Source organism: Nicotiana sylvestris, chromosome 2 (genome assembly GCF_000393655.2).
Source record: "Nicotiana sylvestris chromosome 2, ASM39365v2, whole genome shotgun sequence".
Classification (NCBI taxonomy): Eukaryota; Viridiplantae; Streptophyta; class Magnoliopsida; order Solanales; family Solanaceae; genus Nicotiana; species Nicotiana sylvestris.
In genome coordinates this window covers 69,225,120-69,251,852 of record NC_091058.1, presented here as the reverse complement: position 1 = coordinate 69,251,852, position 26,733 = coordinate 69,225,120, and the positions used below count along the sequence as shown (strand labels likewise).

At 40.0% G+C, this 26,733-nt stretch overlaps 3 protein-coding genes across 7 annotated transcripts; 1 reads left to right on the top strand and 2 right to left on the bottom strand.

Annotated features, from left to right (window-relative positions):
* The first annotated feature begins 243 nt into the window (after positions 1 to 243).
* LOC104223754 (uncharacterized) lies at positions 244 to 15,641 on the top strand. 5 transcript variants are annotated; one of them, XM_070167959.1, is made up of 17 exons: positions 254 to 482; positions 1,385 to 1,480; positions 2,262 to 2,409; positions 3,587 to 3,670; positions 3,768 to 3,839; positions 3,934 to 4,005; positions 4,085 to 4,330; positions 4,536 to 4,646; positions 4,736 to 4,849; positions 6,094 to 6,210; positions 6,288 to 6,356; positions 6,535 to 6,638; positions 7,572 to 7,655; positions 7,788 to 7,875; positions 8,446 to 8,562; positions 14,584 to 14,765; positions 14,917 to 15,641. In XM_070167959.1, the coding sequence occupies exons 3-17, from the start codon at positions 2,296 to 2,298 to the stop codon at positions 15,206 to 15,208; spliced, it is 1,866 nt and encodes a 621-aa protein (XP_070024060.1). In that variant the 5' UTR covers positions 254 to 482; positions 1,385 to 1,480; positions 2,262 to 2,295; the 3' UTR covers positions 15,209 to 15,641. The 5 variants fall into 5 exon arrangements, with proteins under 5 accessions (XP_070024063.1, XP_070024060.1, XP_070024061.1 ...); XM_070167962.1 differs by lacking the exon at positions 1,385 to 1,480 and having other exon boundaries at positions 244 to 475; XM_070167960.1 differs by lacking the exon at positions 1,385 to 1,480 and having other exon boundaries at positions 254 to 437.
* Positions 15,642 to 17,939: 2,298 nt separating this feature from the next.
* On the bottom strand, positions 17,940 to 18,719 carry LOC138885046 (uncharacterized). Its single transcript, XM_070165935.1, has one exon. The coding sequence runs from the start codon at positions 18,717 to 18,719 to the stop codon at positions 17,940 to 17,942; it is 780 nt and encodes a 259-aa protein (XP_070022036.1).
* Positions 18,720 to 19,208: 489 nt separating this feature from the next.
* On the bottom strand, positions 19,209 to 22,273 carry LOC104223753 (AT-hook motif nuclear-localized protein 10-like). Its single transcript, XM_009775253.2, has 5 exons — positions 21,615 to 22,273; positions 20,871 to 20,929; positions 20,257 to 20,388; positions 19,788 to 19,949; positions 19,209 to 19,666 (listed from the first exon to the last, which is right to left on the bottom strand). The coding sequence occupies exons 1-5, from the start codon at positions 22,036 to 22,038 to the stop codon at positions 19,448 to 19,450; spliced, it is 996 nt and encodes a 331-aa protein (XP_009773555.1). The 5' UTR covers positions 22,039 to 22,273; the 3' UTR covers positions 19,209 to 19,447.
* Between the last annotated feature and the right edge of the window lie 4,460 nt (positions 22,274 to 26,733).

The window sequence follows — 26,733 nt, the reverse complement described above, 5'->3', positions numbered from 1 at the left end:
GAATTAAAATGGTATTCCGGTTTTGATTTTTTAGTATTTCAGTATACTTCCGTAGAAATTGCAGTATTTCGATACGGTATTCGATATTAAATTTTTTATATTTCGGTATATTGAAATACCGAAATATTTATGTACAAGCCCAATTCTATTTCTATTTTTACAGCCCAATAAACCTAAGCCCAACACCCCAAGCCCCCTGATTCCCTAACCCTTAGCGCGCCTAGCGGCCTCTTTAGGCTTAGAGACAGCAGACTTACGTTAGCTTCTTCTTCTTACCTTTCCCTTTTCTATTTTCTAGCCTTACAATAGCAGAGGGCGACGGCGACGGCGACTTCACGACCTCGGCGAGCGGCGACGGCTACGGCGATTCATCTCCTCGGCGACTGCTTGTTTGCTCATTGTTGACCTTCATTCGACAATCTTCAAGTCTTCAACAAGTTCATAACTTCTTCATTCTTCATTCTTCAATCTTGAGGTTTTATGTTAGTCTTCAACTGCTTCTTTTGTCCTTTTTCACCTTACGCTTTCACTGGCTGCTTGGGTGGGTAAAGATACTTGTTTTATCACTTTTCCTTTTGTGAAAATATGTACTATTTCACTACATATTTATTCGGAAGGTCGTTCACTGCTAAACGAAATCCTATTTTCCAGAACATATTCAATTGATTAAGTGAACTGTGTTGCGTTGTTGACTCAATCACATGATTAAGTATATGAGCCATGCACCTCACTTTTACTCCTTTAATCTGTTGCAATTACTGTTCCTCGTTTCTCTGCTTAGGGATTGCATCAGAATTATTACTGTGCCTCGTTTCTCTGCTATAGAATTTCATCGGAATATGTTGCCTGTAACCATAGCACCACACGGCTGATCATGGTAGCAGGTGAATGCAGAGTTGCTACTTGGCTTTTTGATCTCCAATTATTGTTAGTCATAAAATATTGAATTTGGAAAACATGATTTCATAAATCTCCTGCTGTCTTTTTGCAATGTTCACATTTTCTTTTCAAGATCCAAATTGCAAACTTGCAATTGTTAAATCTAGGTCATTGCACTCCAGGATTTTTTTTTTACTCTATGTAATTATCAAGGTTCTATTTTCTAAGTTTGCCTTTGAGTGGTTGAATTCTCAGCAGAAGTCAGAAGAGACGTTAGGCAATAGGCATAACATAATCTTGGGAGATTTGAAAGACTTTGGTATGATACCGAAACCGTACCGAACCAAATAAGAAAATACCGAACCGTACCGAACTACTTTGGTATGGTATTTGGTATGCACAATTGATATACCGAATACCAAAGTGCTGAACCGTAGTCATTAAATACCGTAAGTACCGAATGCCGAGGGTGTCTTGAAATAAACCAAATTGAAATTTTCTTCAGCCCTCCACTCCCTGGCGCCGCTTTTGCTTCTTCAGCTCCTCCATCTCCTCTGGGGCCGAATTCCTCAGTTTTCTCTTTCTCCGGCGTAATCGAAGTGTATGCTCCTCTTTCTGTCTCACTCCCTCTACATATTATCGTTTATCATTCTGTCTAATACACAACGACCTTTTTTTTCCAGCTATTTTAATGAAAAAACGATTTTTTGGTGAATTAGACTATAATATTCTGGGTGCTCCCAGGCTTTAAAGAAGCTTAACTCCAATATCTTAGTTTCCCGAGGGTTTTTACTAGTTAATGTACTGGCCGGAATTTGTGATTGTGTACGAACTCGATTTTCTTTAAAATCGATTTTATATAAAAGCCTTTTATTTGCGCAACCATCAAATTGCTGATTCGTTGATTGAATAGGACTGTTTTGTATACTGGTTCCAGATGGGTATTATTGCTGGTTTGTATTGCGAAAGACTGATGTTTTCTTGCTTGAATTGATAAGGGCTCAGTGGTTTTTTGCATCTATGTGGATAACAAGTTGAAATTTGAAAATCTTAATGTGGTTTTAAGACTGAAAATTCAATCTTTGGTGTAGCATTCTCTTGAAGTCACTGGTAATGGACATCTTTTTGATAATAAAATTTCCATAAAGATTAGAGTAATAGCTGTGAACTATAACTATTGTATAGTTCTGTAACTCGTGATATGGTTTTCAGTATGTGCTGTTGTCTTGTTGATAGATATCTTTTAATAAACAGACTTGAGTATTTTTAGCTGTTTCTTATCTTGAATAAGCATTTTGATGAGTGATTCAAGGGTATATTGCTGGTTACTATAGAACCTTTTTTTTTGCTGATAAGGGCTTTTCCACATGATGATGTTTCAGAGGAAATTTCGGCAATATTCAATTATCAAACATAATGGGAATGGTATTACCAGCTGAGCAGGCAGGCTATGCTGAGATGGAGAATGTTGAGATTACAGATACAGAGTTGTTCTATCATGTTAGAGGTGCCCTTAAATCCGCTCTCGAGGTTGGTCTCTCAAAAAACATATTTGAATAAAAATAAAATTATACACTGATAAGTGCTTTGGATTGGGTTTGGATGCCCATGCCACTGCATGGGAAATCAAGTTTGAACTGTATGAATCAACAGATTGAATTTGTTTCACCGCAATCCTTTGTTTCTCATTGTTTGTTTTGGCTAAGTTACTCATCAAAAAATAAGAGGAAAAGTATCTTTCCTGCTAAGATGACTATTTCAAATGTTTGCTTGATGACAAGCATAGGTGCTCCAGATTGATTGACCTTGGTTGTCTTCCTTGGAGATTAAAAGCTGAAAGTTTGATTAGATACTTTTTTTTTGGGATTTTGGGCAAGATGTTATTATAATAGTCGAAGATGTGACGAAAACTAAGAAATTGTCACATCAGATAGGGGCAGCCCATAATCTACTGAGTATGAACTGTGCTCCAAGCTGGTCCTTGAGGATTTCTCGGTTATAAAAAGATTGATGAGGTGAGGTGCATAAGCCTTGCATGATTTTGACTTTAGATAGAAAATAGAGGGAAATTACTAGGGCTTTTGTGAAGGTGATGTATATCGAATTGAGAAGAAAGAGGGGTCAGGTTCGAGTATTATGCATCTGATATGATAATTTAAGTGTTAACTGTTAAGTTCTGAATGGACTTACAAGTGGTTAGTTAGACATGTTCTTTTCTCTCCCTCTCTTATTACTCCCTATATTTTTCCTTTTCTTTTTTTTTCTTTCTTTTTTGGTTGGGTTGGGGGGAGAAGGGGGGGGGAGTGGTGGTGGTGAGTGGGGCGTTACTTCTCTCATTTATATTCAGCAAGCACTTGCCTGCGAAATGCTTTCACTTATTCTTTGTGCTTAAATTACTGATTATTTTTTGTCTGTTTCACTTTATTTACTTTCCTGGCACACTTCTCTCATTTATATTCAGCAAGCACTTGCCAGCCAAATGTTTTCATTTATTCCTTACGCTTAAATTACTGATTTTTTTTGTCTGTTTCACTTTTTTTTTCCTGGCAAACATCTTCACAGATGTGAATTGTCTGTACCTTCCTAGTTGCTATTTTCACTGGTGCAACTTGTGCAGTGCAATTTTTATGAATTGTGCTTTATAGTTTCCATATATTTGTTATAGCACTGCAGAGTTAATTTTATAGCTGAATGTTGCGTGTATTAGGGTGATCCGGACAAATATAACCAGCTTGTTGGGGTTATGCACTGTAAGGAACGCCTTGTACCTGAAGAGGTGGCCCTACTAGTGGTATGTTTTCCTTGGAGATTGCACATGGAATCACTTTTTTTGGTGGTTTCTTTTGCTTCATGTTTTAATTTTCATTTCTTTGGTCTTTGCTTTTCAGACATGTTTAAAAGCTTTGTCAGGATCAGTTTCTTGTCTAGACATTGTTCACCATCAAAGTCTTCTTTCATCTGTAAGTTCTAAATAGCTGTATTAATAGTGTGCATCTCTTAAATAAGAATAGTGGTTGGTAAGATTGTATATTTAAATGTGTTATTCGCCTCCAGATTTTAGGAATGAGCATGTGGAACTATGGGACTGATGTAATGGATGCTTTGATGGAATTACTTATATCCTTGGTATGTGGCTTTAGTGCTGCAATCTTCCATGTTTGTGACTAATTGTGTATATGATCATGAGTCTTCTCCTATGCTGTAGGCTACATCTGGTGGGCAGTATGTCGATTTGTGCTTGGAAATGCTTGTGAACAATTTTGTGCCTCCTCCTTCATTCATATCATTGTTGAATCAGCCACGTGGCATTTTACGAAAGGGCCAAGTCACTGATCGTGTCCATTCGACTTTAATAGACATTGCAGAGTTAGTTCCTCTCTCCCCCTTGAGACTTGAGAAGATAGTAAAGGAGAAGATGCAGAAGATGCCAATCAATTACACAAAGGAACCAGTAAGTGCAGATTCATACTTTCTTTACAAAGAAGATTCTTTCACTATGCAGATTATTGAATGTTCTGGTCCTAGTGGCATTTTTTTTGAATTAGTGAACCATGCATCACCAGAACCTTGTGTTGGTAATCTATTTCTTCTGTGTTGTGATCCTTATTGCTGGAAGCTCCTAAATTCTTATCCATGTTTTTCTTCTTTACCTGAAGTTCATCATGGCATATGTGGAGAACATGTTAAAACTGGAGGGTGGAGCAATTGGTGGTCTTGTTGGGAGAACAATGCTTGTGGCAATTATGGATTGGCTGATAGATCTGGATGTAAGCTGTTTGAAATTGAAGCTTCGCTCTGTCACTGCGTAGAAGTTGTTGCACTAACTTAACTTTCTTCTTGTCCTTGAGTTGCTTAGGTAGACATTGCATGGGATGAAATCTTAAATGAGGATTTCACCAAATGCATCTTCGATATGGAGCTGGAAGATCTGGATGGTCCTGTAGATGATGGTCAGCAAGATGGTGACCAGGTGATTTTCATCCTTTTACTGATATTCTTCTGTATGTTAGTGTTACCATTGCCACTAGAGTTGTTTCTTTGACTTTTTTTTTCTGGGATAGTGGGGTTGATGGTGATATACGTTTTCATTTCTGTTGGAGCTGAGAAAAAGAAAATCATGTATTTGTGTAAAAATATTAATGTTGCAGTTATTTGGTTCACTTTGCCTTTTCTTTAACCGGAAAAGCTTTTATGAGGGTAGCATGGAAGGAATCGAAGGAAACAAATAGGAGATCGTTACAAGTGGGTGACACTTGAGAGTGATTTTGTACATGTCCAGAGTAGTCTTGTGCCTCTAGCTTCTTTTTGGTGCACTCATGATACCTGTTTGTATAGATGATTGGGTGAATTTTGTACAGAACCATGTTTAGCCTAGTTTTCTCTACTTTTTGGTGTACTATGTGTATATGGAGATTTCCCGGTATTTATAGAACCATATACCTTATAATAAAAACTGGTCTTAATCTTGAAGAATCCAAGTAGTTAAAGAATACCTGATGATTCAGAAGAGGATTTCATAACATTTCTCTTTAAATCTGAGTCAACCTTTGAGACAAATTTGCCTTGTCAACACTGTGTGAACTCTGCCCAGCATTTAAGTGGTCAAGAGTACTATTTTCTTCCGAATTATTTTCCTTAATAAAGGTCATATTTCCCACAGTTCCATTTTCACCCTTCCTATATTCATCTACAGACATTTCCTTTTTCATGTTGTTGATCTTCTGATCAAAAGATTGCGAACAATTATATTAGGGTCCGTTATATTCAAAATTGTCATCAATTAGAGAGAATTACAAATACCGTATTACCGTCTATTGCAAGATTTTTTTATTTTTGTTCTTGTAAATGTTTATTTTTTCATGTGGTATGCGGTTGTATCCCTTTATCCACTTTTTGATTAAGCTAGTATTTGATCGTATCTTGTATACATACAATATACTAGGCATATCGAAAGTACTTATTATAAGGAAAATACAAAGAAAATAAATACTTTAACTTTCAGCTGATGATTGATCAAATTCTGTATTTCTCTGTTAAAAAATTTCATCCATCTCTTTGATTCATTTATAAGTAAAATTATTGGAGCGTTTATCAGAAGTTCGATCTGCTGACCACAAGGTTAAGAGCATTGCACTCTACTGACTGAGCTCATCCATTTTTTTGATTTGGTTTTTGCCATTGTTCTTTATATAGTAACAAGCTTTTTACTCTCAGCTCCGAATTTCTTGGATGGAACGGCTTGGAAATGCCAGTGCTCAAAAATTGGATAGCTTGATGGTGCTTACCTTTGAACACCTTAACTTTTGCAAAGAGAGTGGACGCCTGAGTCAGGTAAATTGGACACATCAGTGTCTAGTTTCTAACTCTACTTGCTTTTCTTACATGTAGTTGTCTTTCATATGGTGTAGGTTTTTGAGACTCTTCTCCAGTCTTTTCAGCATACTGTTTTGACGGCATACAAGTCTAAATTTGCCCAGGTAACATGCATAATATCATCTCTGACACTTGGGCTAGTCTTTCATTTCGTGTACTCCTTTTCCCAGCACTTCTCGAACTTGCTGTACACTATTCTTCTTTGTTCCTTTTCTTACTTCTATGTGTACCTTGTTGCCCTTTTGAAAATTAAACTTAAACTTCTTGATCCTGAAATTGCAGTTTGTGATGTTTTATGCCTGTACCCTGGATCCTGAAAACTGCGGCAGGAGATTTGCTGATACACTATTTGATATATTTAAGAGCAGTATCTATCCACAATGGAGGTGAGGATTAAGAGTTACTGAATCTTCGGCTTCTTTTTCTTGCTTTTCCCACCTGTTGCACCTTGATACTGTATTGTTGATCAATTAGCTTAATCATATCTTATGGATACACAAGCAACTGCTTGCTCAGTTTGCTACTCAATCTGAGTGTTTAGTGGATTGCTCTTTATGTAAATTGGTCGACGAGCTTAGGGTTCTTTCATCTTTGAACATAATTATGGAAGCTAATAAACAGTCTGTGCTCTCTGTTTAAGGATAATTTTGTTCTAATTTTGAATTCAACTGTCCTCTCCTTTTTAATCTGCTCCCTAGGAGGTTTGCTAGTTTGAATTTTGTTGGGACACTGCTTGGGGTCTCAACATTGGTCCCTCTATGATCCTGTCACTGAATTTACATGCACACAGAGTAGTATTCTGTACTAAGGCTAGCGTACTTTCTGTATATGCTGTTTCGGTAACATGCCACCAAATAGTGATCCTTAAAAGTCAACACAAAATCAAGAGTTCTTGTATTTCTCTTTTTCATTTTTGGTGTAAAGAACAGTTGATAGGTGATGTAGAATCACTACTAGACCTTTTTGATTCTCTGTAAGATTTTCAGGGGTTGTACTTGTAAATATTAGATACCAGCCCCGTTTTTTGGGTGCTGAAGAATATAATTGTTACCTTTTTCAAAAAAAAAGTCATAGATTACTGTGCTTCAGTATCTTGTCTGTTGTGTTGGATAGGACAAATAGAAGTACTGAAGTAGTTGTCATTTCTTTGTCAGAAGGTAGTGAAGTGCTTCTTGGTGATCTTGTTTTTTCAATTTCAAATGCTACTGAACATATTTGATACTCTCTGGGAGTGGATAAATTTGATAGTTCTTTGCTGCTAGTTATACATTTTCTAATGGTTGTTGGGAGGTACTAATACTTTTATTGGTTACTTGCAGAATGAGTGCTGTTGCCTATCTTGCTAGTTATTTGGCTCGTGCAAAGTTTTTCTCTATCTCATCTGTTGCTGAATATGTAGAAAGGTTTACTCGATGAACCCAACCATCTTCAGCTTTGCACACAATATTTTGTAGTTTTAAGTTGCTTCCCTTGGTCAATAACAAATTGAGGCACATCTCAAGTCATGGATTTCTTTCTTTTTGTGCGAGGATCAGTTTGGTTGAATGGTGTTCCACTTATTGCTCCAACCAGAATGGTGGCATCAATCCAAAAGCTCACAAGGAATTCTATGCTGGGTGCCAGGTATTTGACAGCTTTGTTGTAGTCAAAACCTTTAATGGTCTGCCCCACTCCCTCACACACAGAGGCCCTTGTTCTTTTTTGTTAAGTTTTTTGTGGTGGTTTCTATCTGTAAGTAAAAGATGACTTCTATAGTATTGTAGTGTCAATCTTGAGACCAAGAGAATAGATCAGTGTCAATTCTGTAATCGGCAGATGATTCTCTTTAAGTACTCTTGGTATTGGCTATTATATTGTTTCAGGAGTGCAGGGCCTTTTTCTTCTGTTAGTGTGGATTTGATTAAAGGCTTTCCGAATTATATCCCTGGGGCTAATTTTTTTTATATACCATGTGAGTGCTGGGAAGGGGAAAGGAAAGTGTTGGAAAGTTAACTTCCATATTCTTTTGTGCATTGTAGGAAACTTGTGAGAGAAGTGGTTTTAACTTTTTCTTTAAAAAGATTTCTTCCAACTTTAATTTTGCAAAACATGTAGGAAACTTGAAGGAATTTTAACTTTACTTTAGCAAAAAAATTTCAGAAACTTCGTTGACATCCAAACAAATTGTTTCTGATTCTGTTCATTGTAATGCAGGCCATGATGTACATACTTTGTTTTCGCATGAGATCAATGCTTGCTATTCCTCGTATCAGGTCGCGGCTCTCAAAGCACATAGAGGATATCCTAAGGCATCCATTGAGCCCATTAATGGTAATGCATTCACACACACATACACTCCCTCTCTATGGATTACTTTTGTTTTGTGTTTTATTTTATTTTTTATTAGTTCGTGTGGATAGAATATATGTGTTGTAAGCTTAAAGACAACAACAACAACAACCCAGTGTAATCCCACAAGTGGGGTCTGGGGAGGGTAATATGTACGCAGACCTTACATCTACCCCGAGGGGCAGAGAGGCTGTTTCCAGGAGACCCTCGGCTCAAAGAGGCAACAAGAGACACTAGATTAGTACTATCAATAGACTCATAATAAAACACCATAAAATACCATAAAATCCATAACATAACATAAATACCATAAAAACAAAGTAACAACAATATAACAGATATAGGAAATACGAGAATATGTAAGGTATTAATACACAGAAGATAAAGCCCATCATCAGTAGTTGATCAATAGCATCCTAAGACTAATTCCTAACTGGCTAGTCTCACTCTAGTGCGCTGTAAAAAAGACATCACAATTTCCCCTAACCTACAACCTTAATGCTCGATCTCCACAATTCCCTGTTTAGGGCCATGTCCTCAGTAACCCTAAGTCGCGCCATATCCTGCCTGATCACCTCTCCCCAATACTTCTTAGGTCTCCCTCTACCTCTCCTCGTACCCACCACCGCCAGTCGTTCACACCTTCTCACCGGTGCATCAGTGTTCCTCCTCTGAATGTGCCCGAACCATCTGAGTCTTGCTTCCCGCATCTTGTCCTCCATGGGGGCCACACCCACCTTCTCTCGAATATCTTCATTTCTAATCTTATCCTTCCTTGTATGCCCGCACATCCACCTCAACATCCTCATCTCTGCAACTTTCATCCTCTGGATGTGTGAGATCTTCACCGGCCAACACTCGGTCCCATACAACATAGCAGGCCTAACCACTGCCCTATAAAATTTACCTTTCAGTAACAGTGGCACTTTCTTGTCACACAGGACTCCCGTCGCTAACCTCCATTTCATCCACCCCACCCCTATACGGTGTGTGACATCCTCGTCGATCTCCCCGGACCCCTGAATAAACGACCCCAGGTACTTGAAACTACCCCTCTTAGGGATGACTTGAGAATCAAGCCTCACTTCCACTCCCGCTTCCGTCGGCTCTGCCCCAAATTTGCACTCAAGGTATTCCGTCTTCGTCCTGCTCAACCTGAAACCTTTGGACTCAAGGGTATGTCTCCAAACCTCTAACCTCTCGCTGACGCCGCGTCGTGTCTCGTCGATTAGGACTATGTCATCAGCAAATAGCATGCACCATGGCACCTCCCCCTGAATATGATGCGTTATAGCATCCATCACCAGGGCAAATAGGAAAGGTCTGAACGCAGACCCTTGGTGCAACCCCGTAATACCGGAAAATAATCTGAATCGCCTCCTGCTGTCCTAACCCGAGATCTTAGCTTCATCATACATGTCCTTAATCGCCCTAATGTAGGCAACCGGGACCCCTTTAGCCTCTAAGCATCTCCATAAGACCTCCCTAGGAACCCTGTCGTACGCTTTCTCTAGATCGATAAACACCATGTGGAGATCCTTCTTCTTATCCCTGTATTGTTCCACCATCCTCCTAATAAGGTGGATAGCTTCTGTGGTAGATCGCCCCGGCATGAACCCGAACTGGTTGTCTGAAATAGACACCGTCCTTCGCACTCTCATTTCTACCACTCTCTCCCAGACTTTCATGGTATGACTTAGTAATTTAATACCCCTATAGTTGTTACAGATCTGGATATCGCCTTTGTTCTTATACAACGGGACCATTGTACTCCACCTCCACTCTTCGGGCATCCTATTAGTCTTGGATATAACATTAAGCAACTTAGTAAGCCATTCCAAGCCTGCTCTACCCACACACCTCCAAAGCTCAACCGGAATTTCATCTGGTCCGGTAGCTCTGCCCCTTCTCATCTTACGCATTGCCTCCATGACCTCATCGACCTCAATGTCCCGACAATCACTTAGTTCATGGGGGCTGTCTGCGTTCCTCAATTCACCTAGTACAATATCCTGATCCCCTTCCTCATTTAGAAGTTTATGAAAGTAGGTCTGTCATCTCCTCTTTATCTGGTCATCCCCCAACAAAACTTTACCGTCCTCATCTTTTATGCATCTCACTTGGTCCAAATCCCGAGCCGTCCTCTCTCTAGCCTTAGCGAGTCGGAGTAACTTCTTCTCCCCGCCTTTGTTCCCTAGTTCCTCATACAAACGAGCAAAAGCTGTCGTCTTTGCCTCCGTCACTGCCATCTTTGCCTCTTTCCTAGCTACCTTATATCTCGCAATGTTCGCTCTCTTCTCCTCCTCTCCAGTGCTCCCCACTAACCGCAGGTAAGCCACCTTCTTCGCTTCCACTTTACCTTGTACAACTGCATTCCACCACCCGTCTCCTTTGTGGCCACCGGTGCGGCCTGAAGATACCCCCAACACCTCTCTCGCCGCCTTCCTTATATAGTCCGCCGTCGTCGACCACATAGTGTTTGCGTCCCCACTACTTCTCCAAGCTCCCATTGCCGACAACCTTCCTTCCAACTCCTGGGCTTTAACCTTAGTCAAGGCGCCCCACCTAATCCTCGGGCGGCCTCGTACTGACCTCTGTTTCCTTCTTATCATAATACTAACGTCCATCACCAAGAGCCTATGTTGCGTTGCAAGGGTCTCACCTGGGATAACTTTGCAATCCTCGCACAACCTTCTGTCGCATCTCCTGAGGAGGAGATAGTCAATTTGAGTCTTCGCCACCGAACTTTGGTAAGTAACCAAATGCTCCTCTCGCTTCGGAAAACTCGAGTTTGCAATCACTAGATCGAATGCCTTGGCAAAATCCAGCAATGAGATGCCCCCTCCATTCCGTTCCCCGAAACCAAAGCCGCCATGCACCTCAGTATACCCACCTGCAGACGACCCAATATGGCCATTGAAATCCCCTCCTATGAATAGCCTCTCAGAAGGCGGAATACTACGAACAATGTCATCCAACCCTTCCCAAAAACGCCTTTTAATCTCCTCCTCACAACCTATTTGCGGTGCGTACGCGGTAACGACGTTTAAAGTACACTCACCCACCACCAATTTAATAGTCATTAGTCTATCATTCACACGCCTGACCTCTACCACCGACTCCATAAGACGGCTATCTACTAGGATACCCACTCCATTCTTACCCCTCACGACTCCATAGTACCACAACTTATACCCATCCGCGTTTCTCGCCCTCGATCCGACCCACCTAGTCTCCTGGACGCACGCTATATTAATCTTCCTTTTCTGAAGGATCTTCGCCAACTCTATAGACTTACTCGTTAGCGAACCTATGTTCCATGACCCGATTCTCAACATATAGGCTCCCTTGCCCCCTCTACCTCCCCTGCCTCCCGACCCAGCCCCTGACCCGGGCCCACTCTTTGCCCCACACTCTGCCCCACCTGAGGACATGCCTTTAATCTATCATCCCAGACTGCTGCCACTACACCTATGACAGATCTACAAAAGACTCGCTAGTGCACAACGGACAACGAATCAAACTAGAAGGAAACAAGTGACTACCTGTACACCTATTGAATGATTTAACTATTGTGAACTAACGTAACATCAATTTAGCTAACACCAGTAGAACGAGAGGTACCAATTCCCGAGAACCAAACCTGTGTTGATTTGCAGCCCTCGATATACTTGCAAGCTCACGCACCGCTTCCCACCGCCCTTTGCTGACGCTCGTCCAGGTTGCTCTCCTTTGCTAGTGCTCGTGCGCCCAACTTGTCTCCAACCACTTTGAGAATTTCCCTGAAAACACAGAAAATACCACGACCCAAAGACCAAAAAGGGCTATTACCGCTACCACTGGTGTAGCACCGAAAGTAACTAGCAGCCGAAATTAACTGAAGAAAAACAACAAGCAAGCTTCTGAAATATGCGAGGAGATCCGGCAACCTAACAACAACAAACCGGTGACCAAATGGAATCTAAAGCATAACTACTACCATTAAATTGCAGTTGTAAGCTAGTAAAGGAAAACTGAAAACCAGTAAGTAAAACCAAAGAATACAGAGCAAACCAAACAAATCTTTTGCTACGTACAGAAAAGCCAACAATTTCGGTTTTGGAAATTTCGAGCTTTATTGATATTTACTTCAACAGATTCAGTGAAATAAAAGTAAAAAATCTATAGCTAAGAATAATGAGAGTATCGATTTGAAATTGGATTGTTCTTGATAAAAGGGGTTTTGAGCAAAAGTGGCGATGATAGAATTGGGGCGGTAGAGCAAAAAGGGGGAATTTTATTTTTGAAGAAGTAAAATTAATAACTATAAATAAAATTTAATATACCGAAAGCGAAAAATCAAGGCAAAAAGGACAAGATCTAAAGCAAACAGAGAAGAGAAAAACTTGAAACAGCGGAGCGGATCTACAAGATCTAATATACCGAAACCAAACAAGATCTAAATGGTAAATAGACACATTTATTTATTCATATATTTAAAGAGCTTAGAAAAAATAAATTTGAGTGAGATTAGGTGATTCAATGGAATTACAGTCCTTTCAGATATAGAGGTTAGACCGACTATGTTGTATGAGGCAGTGTGTTGGCCGGTCAAGAACTCTCATATCCAGAAGATTGAGAGTAGCTGAAATGAGGATGTTGAGATGGATGGATGGGCATACCAGGTTAGATAAGATTAGGAATGAAGTTGTATGGGAGGCGAGGTTGAGATGGTTCGGGCATGTTAAGAGGAGAAGCACAGAAGCCCTAATTAGGAGGTGTGAGAGGTTAACCTTGGTGGGTATGGGGAGGGGTAGTGGTAGGCAAAGATATCTTGGGGAGAGGTGATTAGGCGGGATATGGTGCAGTTGGAGCTTACCGAGGACATGAACCTTGATAGGAGGGTGTGGAGGTCGAGAGTTGCGGTAGAAGGTTAGTAGGTAGTCGAGTGTTTCCCTTTTGTCTTCCTTTGTTAGTGTTAGTTTGTTATCCCTTTATTCTTAGATTGCTATTACTACCATTTAATTGCTATCTTGGCTTCGGTCCTCTTTTTTATCTTGCCGTTAATACTTGTTGCCATTGTTTTTTTTTTTTTTTTTATCTTTTGTTTAGCCGATGGTCTTTCATGTTAGTTTGTTATCCCTTTATTCTTAGATTGCTATTACTCGGTGTGGGTGGGGGTATGGGTGTGGGTGGGTGATGCTATACAACAGGAGGATGTTTGTCAAAGTCAAATCCTACAGAATTGTTGTAATACCAACATGTTTCAGGGGTGTTTGGCTTATTTGACTTATGTTCGTGATTCTAGTGCTGAGGTTCCTTCTATGGATCCCAGTCCCGGGTATTTCCTACAGACCTTCCGGGGATGCCACCCGACAGGGATATCGACTTTTGCATTGATTTGGCTCCGGGCACTCAGCCCATTTCTATCCCGCCGTACCGCATGGCCCCGCCAGAGTTGAAGGAATTGAAGGAGCAGTTGCAAGATTTGCTTGATAAGGGCTTTATTAGGCCCAGTGTCTCGCCAGCCAGCATAATTAGGCAAGACTAGGCATGATCACCATTAACAAAAGCAAAGATTGACTGAGATGGTATGATAATATCTTCCACCTCCAAATCCACTCATTCGTGTGTGACATTGTGATGATTAAAGGTGTTAACTGAAGTCACATGGAGCAAACTTTCAAAAACTTAAAATCTCTTGGGATTCATGCGGATTACTGAAAAACAGAACATAGTGGAAGCAAATTATTCAGATAGTTGATACCAACTAGTTGATATTAAGGTCTATTCATTGTTAGTTTCATATTGCATAGTCCGGTATTTGTAAGTATTCTTTTGAGTTCGGTTAGATATTTGGTAGCCAATCCCAACTAGTTTGTGATTGTACTGTTGTACAAGTTCATTCTGTATTTTCTTTGATATTAGTGCTCTCTAACGTAGCCAATGGTTGTATATTTTTCTCTGTTAGTGGATTCTCTACCTTTTATTGATTCTGGTCTCCAATAAAATATTTTTTAACAGGTATGCTTGCCATCAGTAGTGAAAGAATTTCTTAGGTTGGCAAAAGTAACTAATCTTGATGTGCCTGATAACTTTGTATCAAGTGGTCTGCTCGAATCCGATCTTTCAATCTCTTTTGGTGGTAGAGAGAGGCTTGACATGTTTTTCCCATTTGATCCTTGTCTGCTATTGAGATCTGACAGGTTTGTTTCTACATTGGACTATTGACTTCTCAAGTGCATTAATTAGGTTGATCTTGATTGGATATTCAAGTACCTTAGGAGATAATATTTGTTCTTCTATTCGTATTAATTAGTATGTTCTTATGTCTCATCTTATTATATGTTTTGGAAGATTCATCCGGCCAAATTTTGTGTACTGGTCAATGGTTCGGAGCTCATATGACAACGACGATGATGATGATGAGGGTACTAGTGATGAAGACGATATTGAAATCTGTACTGCAGGGAAGGGGATGAATATAGCCGATGGAGTCGCCCGAAGTTATGATCAGGATCTTGATGAATTTGATAATGAAATGAGCAAAATGTCCATAACACCTAAAGTTGCTCAATGGTTTGGAGGTGAATTACAACCTGAGATGCAGATGCCTTCAAGAATCAGACCTTGTCCCGAGTCCTTGTAGAGATTAATCTCCGCCGTTTGATTGTCATGACAGAGGAAAAGCTTGCCCTTGCATGACAAGTGTCCGACCATGTCATTAAGAGTTGGAAATGCTTGTCCTTGACCGTGGTGGCCTTGAGCAAGATGTGAAGATAATGCGATATTCGTTGGACTCGGGGATTCGTGAGGCCTCCACTCCTGCCTTTCACATCCCATGAAATGTTGTCAATTTTTGTATTTATAGCAAAAGCTGTTTGTAATATGTAGCAATGGTTGTTCCCATTATCAGAACTAATGGTGAAAATAGATAAATTCTCTTGTATTTTCTTGTTGGTGTTAATACATTACGAGGCTACGCGCCCAATATAAGAGTGTGTCCATATTTGGAAATGTAATGCTCCATGCGGAGAGTGCAAAACAACTATATTTTCTCTAATCTCACTTGATTAGTATAACTGTTATTTGTTTTTCCACCCTTAAAATTTAGTGCTATACTATACGGAAACTTTACACCAACTCGAGCAAAGTTGTAACATATGTATGAGTTATGACACCACAACAACAACAACCCAGTATAATCCCACTAGTGGGGTCTGGGGAGGGTAATAGGTACGCAGACCTTACCCCTACCCCGAGGGGCAGAGAGGCTGTTTCCAGGAGACCCTCGGCTCAAGAAAGCGACAAGAGACGATATATTAGTACTATCCATAAATTCATAATAAAATAACATAAAATAAAATAAAATGACATATCATAACATAAAATAAAAATAACAACATATAAGAAATATAGGAAGTACGAAAAAGATGGAAGATATAATAATATCCAGCAGATAAAGCCCTACATCAGTAATTGACCAGTAGCATCCTAAGATTAACTCCTAACTGGCTAGCCTCACTTTAGTGCGCTGTAGAAATACTCACACCTTCCCCCTAGCCTACAACCTTAATGTTCGACCTCCACAATTCCTTGTCAAGGGTCATGTCCTCAGTAATCCTAAGTCGCGTCATATCCTGCCTGATCACCTCTCCCCAATATTTCTTAGGTCTCCCTCTACCTCTCCTCGTGCCCACCACAACCAGTCGTTCACACCTCCTCACCGGTGCCTCAGTGCTCCACCTCTGAATGTGCCCGAACCATCTAAGTCTTGCTTCCCGCATCTTGTCCTCCATGGGGGCCACGCCCACCTTCTCTCGAATATCTTCATTCCTAAGCTTATCCATCCTTGTATGCCCGCACATCCACCTCAACATTCTCATCTATGCTACTTTCATCTTCTGGATGTGTGAGTTCTTAACCGGCCAACACTCGGTCCCATACAACATGGCAGGCCTAACCACTGCTTTATAAAACTTACCTTTTAGTAACGTTGGCACTTTCTTGTCGCACAGGACTCCCGATGCTAAACTCCACTTCATCCACCCCACCCCTATACGGTGTGTGACATCCTCGTCGATCTCTCCGATCCTCTGAATAACTGACCCAAGGTACTTGAAACTACTCCTCTTAGGGATGACTCGAGAGTCAAGCCTCACTTCCACTCCCACTTCCGTCGGTTCAGCCCCAAATTTGCACTCGAGGTATTCCGTCTTCGTCCTGCTCAACCTGAAGCCTTTAGACTCAAGGGTCTGTCTCCAAACCTCCAGCCTCTCGTTGACACCGCCTCGTGTCTCATCGATTAGAACTATGTCATCAGCAAATAGCATGCACCATGACACATCTCCTTGAATATGATGAGTTAGTACATCCATCACCAGGGCAAATAGGAAAGGTCTGAACGCAGACCCTTGGTGTAACCCCGTAACAACCGGAAAATGCTCGAAGTCGCCTCCTACTGTCCTAACCCGAGTCTTAGCTCCATCATACATGTCTTTAATCACCCTAATGTAGGCTGTCGGGACCCCTTTAACCTCTAAGCAGCTCCATAAGACCTCCCTAGGAACCCTGTCGTACGCTTTCTCTAGATCAATAAACACCATGTGGAGATCCTTCTTCTTATCCATGTATTGTTCCACCATCCTCCTCATAAGGTGGATAGCTTCTGTGGTTGATCGCCCCGGCATGAACCCAAACTGGTTGTCTGAAATAGACACCATCTTTCGCACTCTCATTTCTACCACTCTCTCCCATACTTTCATGGTATGACTCAGTAATTTGATACCCCTGTAGTTGTTACAGCTTTGGATATCGCCTTTGTTTTTATACAACGGAACCATTGTACGCCACCTCCACTCTTCAGGCATCCTATTAGTTTTGAATATAACATTAAACAACCCAGTAAGTCATTCCAAGCCTGCTCTACCCAAACACCTCCAAAGTTCAACCGGAATTTCGTCTGGCCCGGTCGCTCTGCCCCTTCTTATCTTACGCATTGCCTCCATGACCTCATCGACCTCAATGTCCCTACAATAACTTAATTCATGGGGATTGTCGGCATTCCTCAGTTCACCTAGTACAATATCTTGATCCCCTTCTTCATTTAGAAGTTTATGAAAGTAGTTCTGTCATCTCCTCTTAATCTGGTCATCCCCCATCAAAACTTTGCCGTCATCATCTCTTATGCACCTCACTTGGTCCAGATCCCGAGCCGTCCTCTCTCTCACCTTAGCGATTCAGAATAACTTCTTTTCCCCGCCTTTGTTCCCTACTTCCTCATATAGACGAGCAAAAGCTGCCGTCTTAGCCTCCGTTACTGCCATCTTCGCCTCCTTCCTAGCTACCTTATACCTCTCATTGTTCGCTCTCTTCTCCTCCTAACCAGTGCTCCCTATTAACCGTAGGTAAGCCGCCTTCTTTGCTTCCACTTTACCTTGGACAACTGCATTCCACCACCAGTCTCCTTTGTGGCCACCGGTGCGGCCCGAAGATATCCCTAACACCTCTATCGCCGCCTTCCTTATACAGTTCGCTGTCGTCGACCACATAGTGTTTGCGTCCCCACTGATTCTCCAAGCTCCCATTGTCGATAACCTTCCTTCCAAATCCTGAGCTTTATCCTTAGTCAAGGCGCCCCACCTAATCCTCGGGCGTCCTCTTACTGACCTCTTCTTCCTCTTTATCATGATACCAATGTCCATCACCAAAAGCCTATGCTGCGTTGCAAGGGTCTCTCCTGGGATAACTTTGCAATCCTCGCACAACCTTCTGTCACATCTCCTGAGGAGGAGATAGTCAATCTGAGTCTTCGCCACCGAACTTTGGTAAGTAACCAGGTGCTCCTCCCGCTTCGGAAAACACGAGTTCGTAATCACTAGATCGAATGCCTTGGCAAAGTCCAACAGCGAAGTGCTCCCTTCGTTCCGCTCCCCGAAACCAAAGCCGCCATGCACCTCAGTATAACCACCTGCCGACGACCCAGTATGACCATTGAAATATCCTCTTATAAATAACCTCTCGGAAGGCGGAATACTACGAACGACGTCATCCAACCCCTCCCAAAAATGCCTTTTAATCTCCTCATCCAAGCCCGCTTGCGGCGCGTACGCACTAATGACATTTAAAGTACACTCACCCACCACCAATTTAATAGTCATTAGTCTATCATTCACCCGCCTAACCTCTACCACCGACTCTCTAAGATGGCTATCCACCAGGATACCCACTCCATTCTTACCTCTCTGGACTCCAGAGTACCACAACTTATACCCATCCGCGTTTCTCGCCCTCGATCCAACCCACCTAGTCTCCTGAACACATGCTATATTAATCTTCCTCTTCTGAAGTATCTTTGCCAACTCTATAGACTTACTCGTTAGTGACCCTATGTTCCATGACCCGATTCTCAACCTATAGGCTCCCTTACCCCCTATACCTCCCCTACTTCCCGCCCCAACCCCTGACCCACACTCTACCCCACCCGAGGACACCATGTTATGACACCATGTTTTCTATAATCACACTTGATTAATATATTTAAGTTTTTTTATTAAATTTATCACCATTAAAATTTATAGCTAATACTGGGAGTACGCAGAAACTTTACTTTCCGACTCGAGCAAAGTAGCATTATATGTATGACATAGTTTTCTCCATAGAAAATGATAGCATTATGTAACTTATTTAATGGTAGCAAACCACATGCCTCTTTTACACGTTTTCAGATAGTAGGCTGGGACGGAAAAATCTTTATCATGATTACACTGTAATAATGAAATACTACTAAATAAACAGACTGCACAGCTTTCTAAGGATTGAGGGCAGGACATATCAACACGAATTCTGGAAACATAAAAACAGAAGCATTTCTATTTATAAGGTTCTCTCATCTCCAGGGCAAGTTAGCAACTCCAGAAGGACTGTTATTCGAAGTTTCAACAATCTGATTATGAGGGCTAACAGTCCCACCACTCGACTCGCTTAGGGTTCCGAGTGATGGAGGACTTCTGGCCGCTGATGTTAATGTTGCTGGTGTACCAAAGGCATCGGAATTCCCTGGCTTTAGCTGCCTCTGACCTTCCGTGCTGAAGCTACCAACAATAACCTGCAGCAAGTAAAAAAGTTGGACTCCTCGTGTCAAAATAAGAGATGTGATGGAAATAAAACTAATTCGGAACGTATTAAAAATAAGGAGTACATATTTGGCACGAAGTTCCACGTCAAACCTGAACAGCAGCTGCCGCTGTAAGAAGCCCTGCCACACCGCCACCCAAAACTCGGCCATCTGGTCCAGCTAGTGACACACTCAAACCACCTGTTCTGCTGCGTTGACCACCAGATTCCGAGAGAAGAAAGGAACCAGACAGAGTTAGGATCTCAAACCGTCCCTGAATAAGTTACCCAATATTTTTGATTCAGAATGTGATAGCATTATCGTTTGACCCATGAGAGGAGATGTGATGGTACTGAATAATATCCAAGCATGTCTTAGCTCTTCGTCAAACACTTGATCGAGTGGTTAACATCATACTATACAAGACATCAAATAAAATCTAAGGTAGACCAGCCTATGACCTTGGACTGTTGAATTCATACCAGGCAAAACACATGCTAAACATGAGAGTCAGTATGGTAACTCATTTGTACACTAATCTCTATTTATGCAAGCAGAAATATTAACATGGAAATACAAACCTCATAAGTTACAGTTCCACCTGATGTTGCTGCTTGCCAAAGTGTTACGTTAGATATGGAGCCATTGGCTGACAGAATGCACACTGCTTGTGAGCTACTTTGGGAGAATGACATTAGTTTTGCCAATACATCCTGAGAAGCCAAAAAGCTAGAAATATTGATTTGAATATTCAAACATATAGAGGATCTGGAGTTTTTATATCAAGTCAATTCGTAGAATTAACCAAAATTCGCACATTAAGTTAAAATTACTCCAATCTAACATTTCAACCCAAACTTCACTTCAGAATATCTAAAGAAGACCATTTAGTCAGTGAACTTACAGAAATACACGGATAGAAAGATATTCACGCTGTACCTTAAAAGGAGTAAATCATTTTGAACAACTAATGCATTTATTTCACGAATAAAAAGATTTGCTGTACCTTTAAAGGAGTTAATCATTTTGAACTATAAAAACAAGGCAAGAAGAAAGTGATGATGCCACCATAATAAGTCCACGGAACATACTCAAAAAGCATGACTAATACTAGCTTTAACCCTACTAACAAGAAAATTGAAAGACAAAAACACAAATCACCTGCTGATCAAGAGAGATTAAATTAAGACCATACCTCTCCAGCTTTTATTGTAATAACATGTGGTCTAAATCCAACCCCTGCTGCTGCTGATCCTGCAAATAGAGTATCCCATGAACGACTTGAAATTTGGCAGAATGCACATAACAAAGCCGCTAAACTCCAAAGTACAAGATTTCAGCAAACAAACTCTTTTAAATACCAGGTTCAGATTTGGTGATTAGCATAAGAGCGGAATGCGACTTTTCCGGCTAAACTTCATATTAAAGTAAGCTAACAGGATAAATAAGAGTTCATGAGTTTTTACTTTTTACCCTTCAGCAGCTCCTTAAAAAAAGTTCCAATATATAATATCCTAATTTCACAGCAGTCCCAATGAATAAATATGCAGTAAATAGAATGCATCTCCTTTCTCATGCACCCTTAAAAAAAGATTTCTCCTTTATCTTATTAAGTGCAAAATATAACAAAAATCAATAAGAAAAACAATAGTAGTCCCTGATTATGTACAATAATTTACCACAAATTCACCCAAATCAAGTTGAAAATTGGTTAAAATATCAGACTGATAGTAAAAAAATTGAGTCTTTTAGTATGGTACAAAAAATTGTAGCCCCTATACTAAGAGTAAAGCAATGTTAGTGTCAACATAAATAAACAAACGCAGGCATACATAAATAAACAATTACAGGAAAATATAAATAAACAAATACAGAAATACAATTAAATAATATGACATGTGCAGACCATAAAACTTTACTTCTTATAGTAAGTATTTACCTATATCAGCTAGTTGCTGCTGCTTTCGGCCAGAACCAGGTGGTCTCCCTCTACCCTTTTTCACCGCCGATACAGCTGCTTGCGGCGGCGGAGGAGACGAAAATCCACTACCGGCGACCTGCGACGGCGGCGGAGGAGAAACCATCCCAGGGTTCGTGGAACCCTCGGGAGCATACTTCCTCGGCCTTCCGCGTTTTCGTTTAGCAGGTTCAATTGAGGTAGGGTTTATATTGAGAAGAGCTGCGACACTGACGGAAGGGTCGCCGGCGGCGGGAACTTGAAAAGACGGCGTCGGAGAAGTGGAAGAGGGAACTGGTTGCATCAAAGGGTTGTACGTTGCCGTACGATCATCGGCAGCAAAGGGTGATACTGATCCCAGGTTTTGCATTGATGCGTGAACTCCATTGGATTCTCCAACTGACATTTTTTCTTTTTCTTTTTACCTATTTTCACTAATTATTTACTAGCAGTATTGTTTACATATTTTCTATTTATATTTTCAACACAAAACCCTTATATGAAAACGACGAAAAATGTCTTTAATTAGAATTGGTGAGATTTAAAGAAAAGGGGAAAAAAGTAAGTTTAGTGTGCTTTTTCGGCGTATTTTTTTAGTCATGTATGACATTGTTATGCAATAAAAAGACATACTACTAGAAAACTTCTATAATTCTATATTTTTTTATGCCGACTAATTTGGTATTAAGGCTTAGTAATGGTTATTATTACTATATAATATTGGTCTGGAATAAATTTAAATAAAAAAAGAAATAATATTTAAGGATTCACATAGCCAATGGCGATCCTATGTTAAGAAAACTAGTAATTCATGCAAATTTATTAATTGAGCATCTAGTTTCAGTAGTAATTTTAGATTGAATTTTAGTTGAGCCCTCATAGTTTAAGGGGCCGTTTGGCCATAAAAAAATTCATTTTCTTTTCGAAATCAGTGTTTGGCCGTGAAAATTTCAATTCACTTGAAGATGAATTTTGGAATTTTTCACAAATTTAAAAAACTTCAAAAAACTATTTTTCAAAATATTCACTTCAAATCACTCACAAAAATTCAGAAACAACCCAAAATTGTATATATCCAAATATAACTCTAATTTTCAAATATCATTTTCACTTCTTCCCGAAATTTTATAATGCTTATGTCCAAATGCCCACTAAATTTATGACTATCACAACCTTTGTTCACGTTTTTGTGTGTTTTTAGGCATGTCACATCCTTTCATTACTTCACAAAACAGAATCATGTGATATGCATCATTTTCTTATTAATTTAGCGCGGGATTTATAACACTCACCGACGTTGTATTTGCAAAATCTTAACATTGATTTGAGAAAGAAAAAGAAAGGGATGATAAAGCAAAATGCTTACTCAATTATTAATGCAACAGCGAGCCAGTTTTGAAATAATATAATATAGAGAATTTATCATTAGCTGTTAACAGGAATCGAAATAAGGGACACAGGTTTGTTATTTCGAGGGTAAAAACTCAATGCTTACAACAACAAAACTCAAGGCATGTTTAACACAAATCTTTACATATACTCTTATTGCAATACGATAGATAATTAACGCATATTATTTCTGTAATTTATGACAATGCTAAATTAATATGATTTGATGTAAATATTTGCTGCGCGTAAATTTTTAACTATTTCAAGCCGCAAGAAAATTTAGTACTAATCTCTATCTATCTATCTATCTATCTATACTATATTAAAAGTGGGAAGGCCTTAAGTTAAAAGTTAAATTACCAAAATATCCCTTTTAATTATTAACCTATTTAAATTAAGTAGCAGTGTTCGTTGGTCGGTATGGTACGGTATTTTTGGTATTCGGTTTCTTAAGATGCAATACCAATACCGTACCAATTAAATTCGGTATGGTTCAGTTTTTCTCCTTTCGGTTTCGGTTTATTTGGTTTGGTAACTGTGAGCACGTGATTTTTGTTTCGCACGACAATCGCTCCAAAAGGAAATAAAAAATAATAATTGGCCCTGCTGTACAAATTTTGGATTTCTGTGCGGCACCTTGTTGATTTATTTGTGACTTCGGCCCATTTTTATTTATTTACTTTATTAAAACAAAATTCAAAAATATATGTGTCCTGCATAATTCGAACCGTAATCCGGTCGTTGAATAGAAAATCACGAATAGGCATCTTCGTCCGTGATTTTATTTTTTGTTTAACTTTACCTGTTTTGAAATATTTTAGTATGTGTGCAAATAATTCTATTGAGTGTGTGTTTAATTTTAATTTGATTTTTTGGCTTGGTTTTGTTTTAAAATAAATAAGAAAAAAAAAAGAGAAAAAATATATTGAAAGGACCCCTTCCCTCCCGGACTTGGGCCAATTTTAACAAAATTGGCCCAAACAAACAGCCCAAAACCCAGGCCTGCCCGGTCCAACACCACCTGATGCCCAGAGAATCCAAACGACGTCGTTTTGGTACAGGTTGATCTGGGCCGTTGATCTCAAATTGATCAACGGCCAAGATCAATTCCCCATAACCCACCAATAAACCCGACCCGTCTCACCCGGACCGACCCCAACCCTTTACCCTTGAAACGACACCGTTCCACTTAAGCTATCAGATCCAGACCGTAGATCTAGATTGATCTAACGGTCGAGATCAATCCACCCATTAACTATATAAGGCCATAATCCTACCCTGCCCCCCTATCTGAACCCCAACCTTCGTCCCCAAACAAACAGCCCTAAAACCCTAGCCGCCCCTGCGTACTTTCGCCATGAAAGCCGGCGGCATGGATGCCGGTGACCTTCCCCTTAACACCCTAGAATCCCCTTGCCTTCCTGAACATGAATCCATTAACCCTGTAGTTCGAATCCCTCCCCACCTTCTCGAATCTTCATTTGAAGATTCGAGTCGAAACTCGATCTACACAGTTTAACCCCAGCTTCACACCAGATACTCCCCAGACCCCCCTCGTGACCAAACCATACTTGGTTTGGTCCGAATCTGACCAGGGAAGCCTGAATCCCAGATCTAAGTTTGAAAATTTTGTGTTCCTCCGTCATTTGGTTCAACCAAAGAGATTAAGGTCTAATAGACTTTAATCAAAGTGTTTCTCATATGAGAAACACTTCGTTTAAAGTCCGTTCAGCCTTAAGAAAGGCCTGGCCAAGTCCGAGTCGAGGTCTTAATTTTCAAGGTTTAAGGTGAGTTCTTTCTTTTCTTTATTTGCTTTGGTTCGTTTGATTGTTGTAAGGGTCTGTTCGTTTTCTGTCCTTGACTTCTATCAACTGTTCTTCAACCGTTTTGCCTGAACTTCTGTTTGTTTGTCTAAAATCCCCCCCTCCTGTTCTGATGAAACATATGTATTTGTTGTACAATAATTGAGCTTCAAATGTTGACTGAGCAATTGGTTCCTCAAGTACCACTTTGCTCAGTCAGTATAATTCGAATTATGGGTCGATACTGTTAAATGTCGGATTTTTGGTTACGATTGTGTATGTTAATGCTAATATAGTCGAATCGACATGTGTCGTCAATTACTCTCAACTGTCCGAACAATAACAAATCGATTTACTTCTGCTAAGCATTTGTTGAGTCAATTAAGAACCAGTTTTTGTTTACTTATAGTTGTTTGGATTAAACAGTAATGTAAAAAGATTTGTTTGGTTTAAATTCTGAATTGGAAGGCATGTGCACTCGTGCACAGCAGGTGCATTAGTGCACCTCATGTGCTTTGTGCACAGCCTGTGGCCTGCATAAAGGCCTTTGTTAAGTTTTAAACAATTTGACAGCATATGCTGTCAGATACATTCCACTGCCCATACTTGGCTTTAGTTTAAAGAAGTATGTAAACCTTTTAAAAGTGAAGTCTGCCAGAGAAGGTTGATGGGGTTTAATACTTAATTAGCTAAAGTTTGGAATTAAAAATGGAAGGCACATGGGAGGGGTACTGGGATATTCTGAAAACAGGCTGTTGAAAGAGATAGTTTTTGAGGTTTATAAAGGCATGGACATACAGAATTAAGGGACAGACATTGAACCTTAGGAGCTGAAAAGGAAAAACAAAAACACAGATAGAGAGAGGTTAAGGGATAGAAGCTATACAACCAACAATCAGAAGCTTTTTCCTCCTATTATTACTGGGTTTCAGTTGTTAAACCTGTTTCAAATCAATTCTGATTCTTTGAAATTCCAGTTGTGTCTATTAGTCGAGTGTTTTCATTGGTTTACTACTGGTCTGGTCTGTTTGGATTTCTGTTTCTATTCCACTGGGTGTTGCTGCTATTTGGCTATTACTTTCTATTGGCCATATTTGCATCTCTGCACTCGAGCCTGTTTCTTGCTATTTGTTTTGCCTGCTGCTATTCTGCCCTGTTGCTGTTGGTGCTGTTACTGCTGCTGCATTTGTTCATTGTTACTCTACTGATTGCCCTTTTTCTTCAATTGCAAATATTCCCAGGTACACAACCTTTGAACCTTGTATTGTTGAAAGTTTGAAGTTGAAGCAGAAATAAAGGAATGAACGCCAGTTTATGTTATAGCATTGGTGTAAAAAGATAGTTCGAATGTTGTTTGGGCCTGTATTCTTACTGTGAACTGCAAATATTCTGTAGGAACTAGCATACATTTTGTTTAAGATGAACTGTTAGATAGCATGGCTCAATAGTAATGACAGGTATGACATGGACAGCATGTTTTGATTTAGTATACATTCAGTTCAAGTATAACACTTGTTTGATTTAGTATGACTGTATAACATAGAGTCATGGTAAGCATTGTATGTATTTTGCCTAGACCACTGAATTGACAAAACTGCGATACTGGGGTCCGGGATAAATGTATCCCCAAACAAACTCCCATACAGTCACACTAAGAGTATGGCTATGAATGCCAGTTCTCTTGTCAGTTCATTCGTTCCAATACAGGTTCGATACTGGGTTTCGTTACAGATTTTTATTTCGAAATGATGTAATGATTGTTGAGAAAAACTGATAATCATTTTTGAGTTCAATTAGTAGTAATTTTTCCTAATAAAACAGCCGATTTCTTTATCAATTTCGAATAGGTTAGAGTGTTAAGAATAGAACTTGGAGGTCGTTAAAACATAACTCAACATATGTTGTTAGTT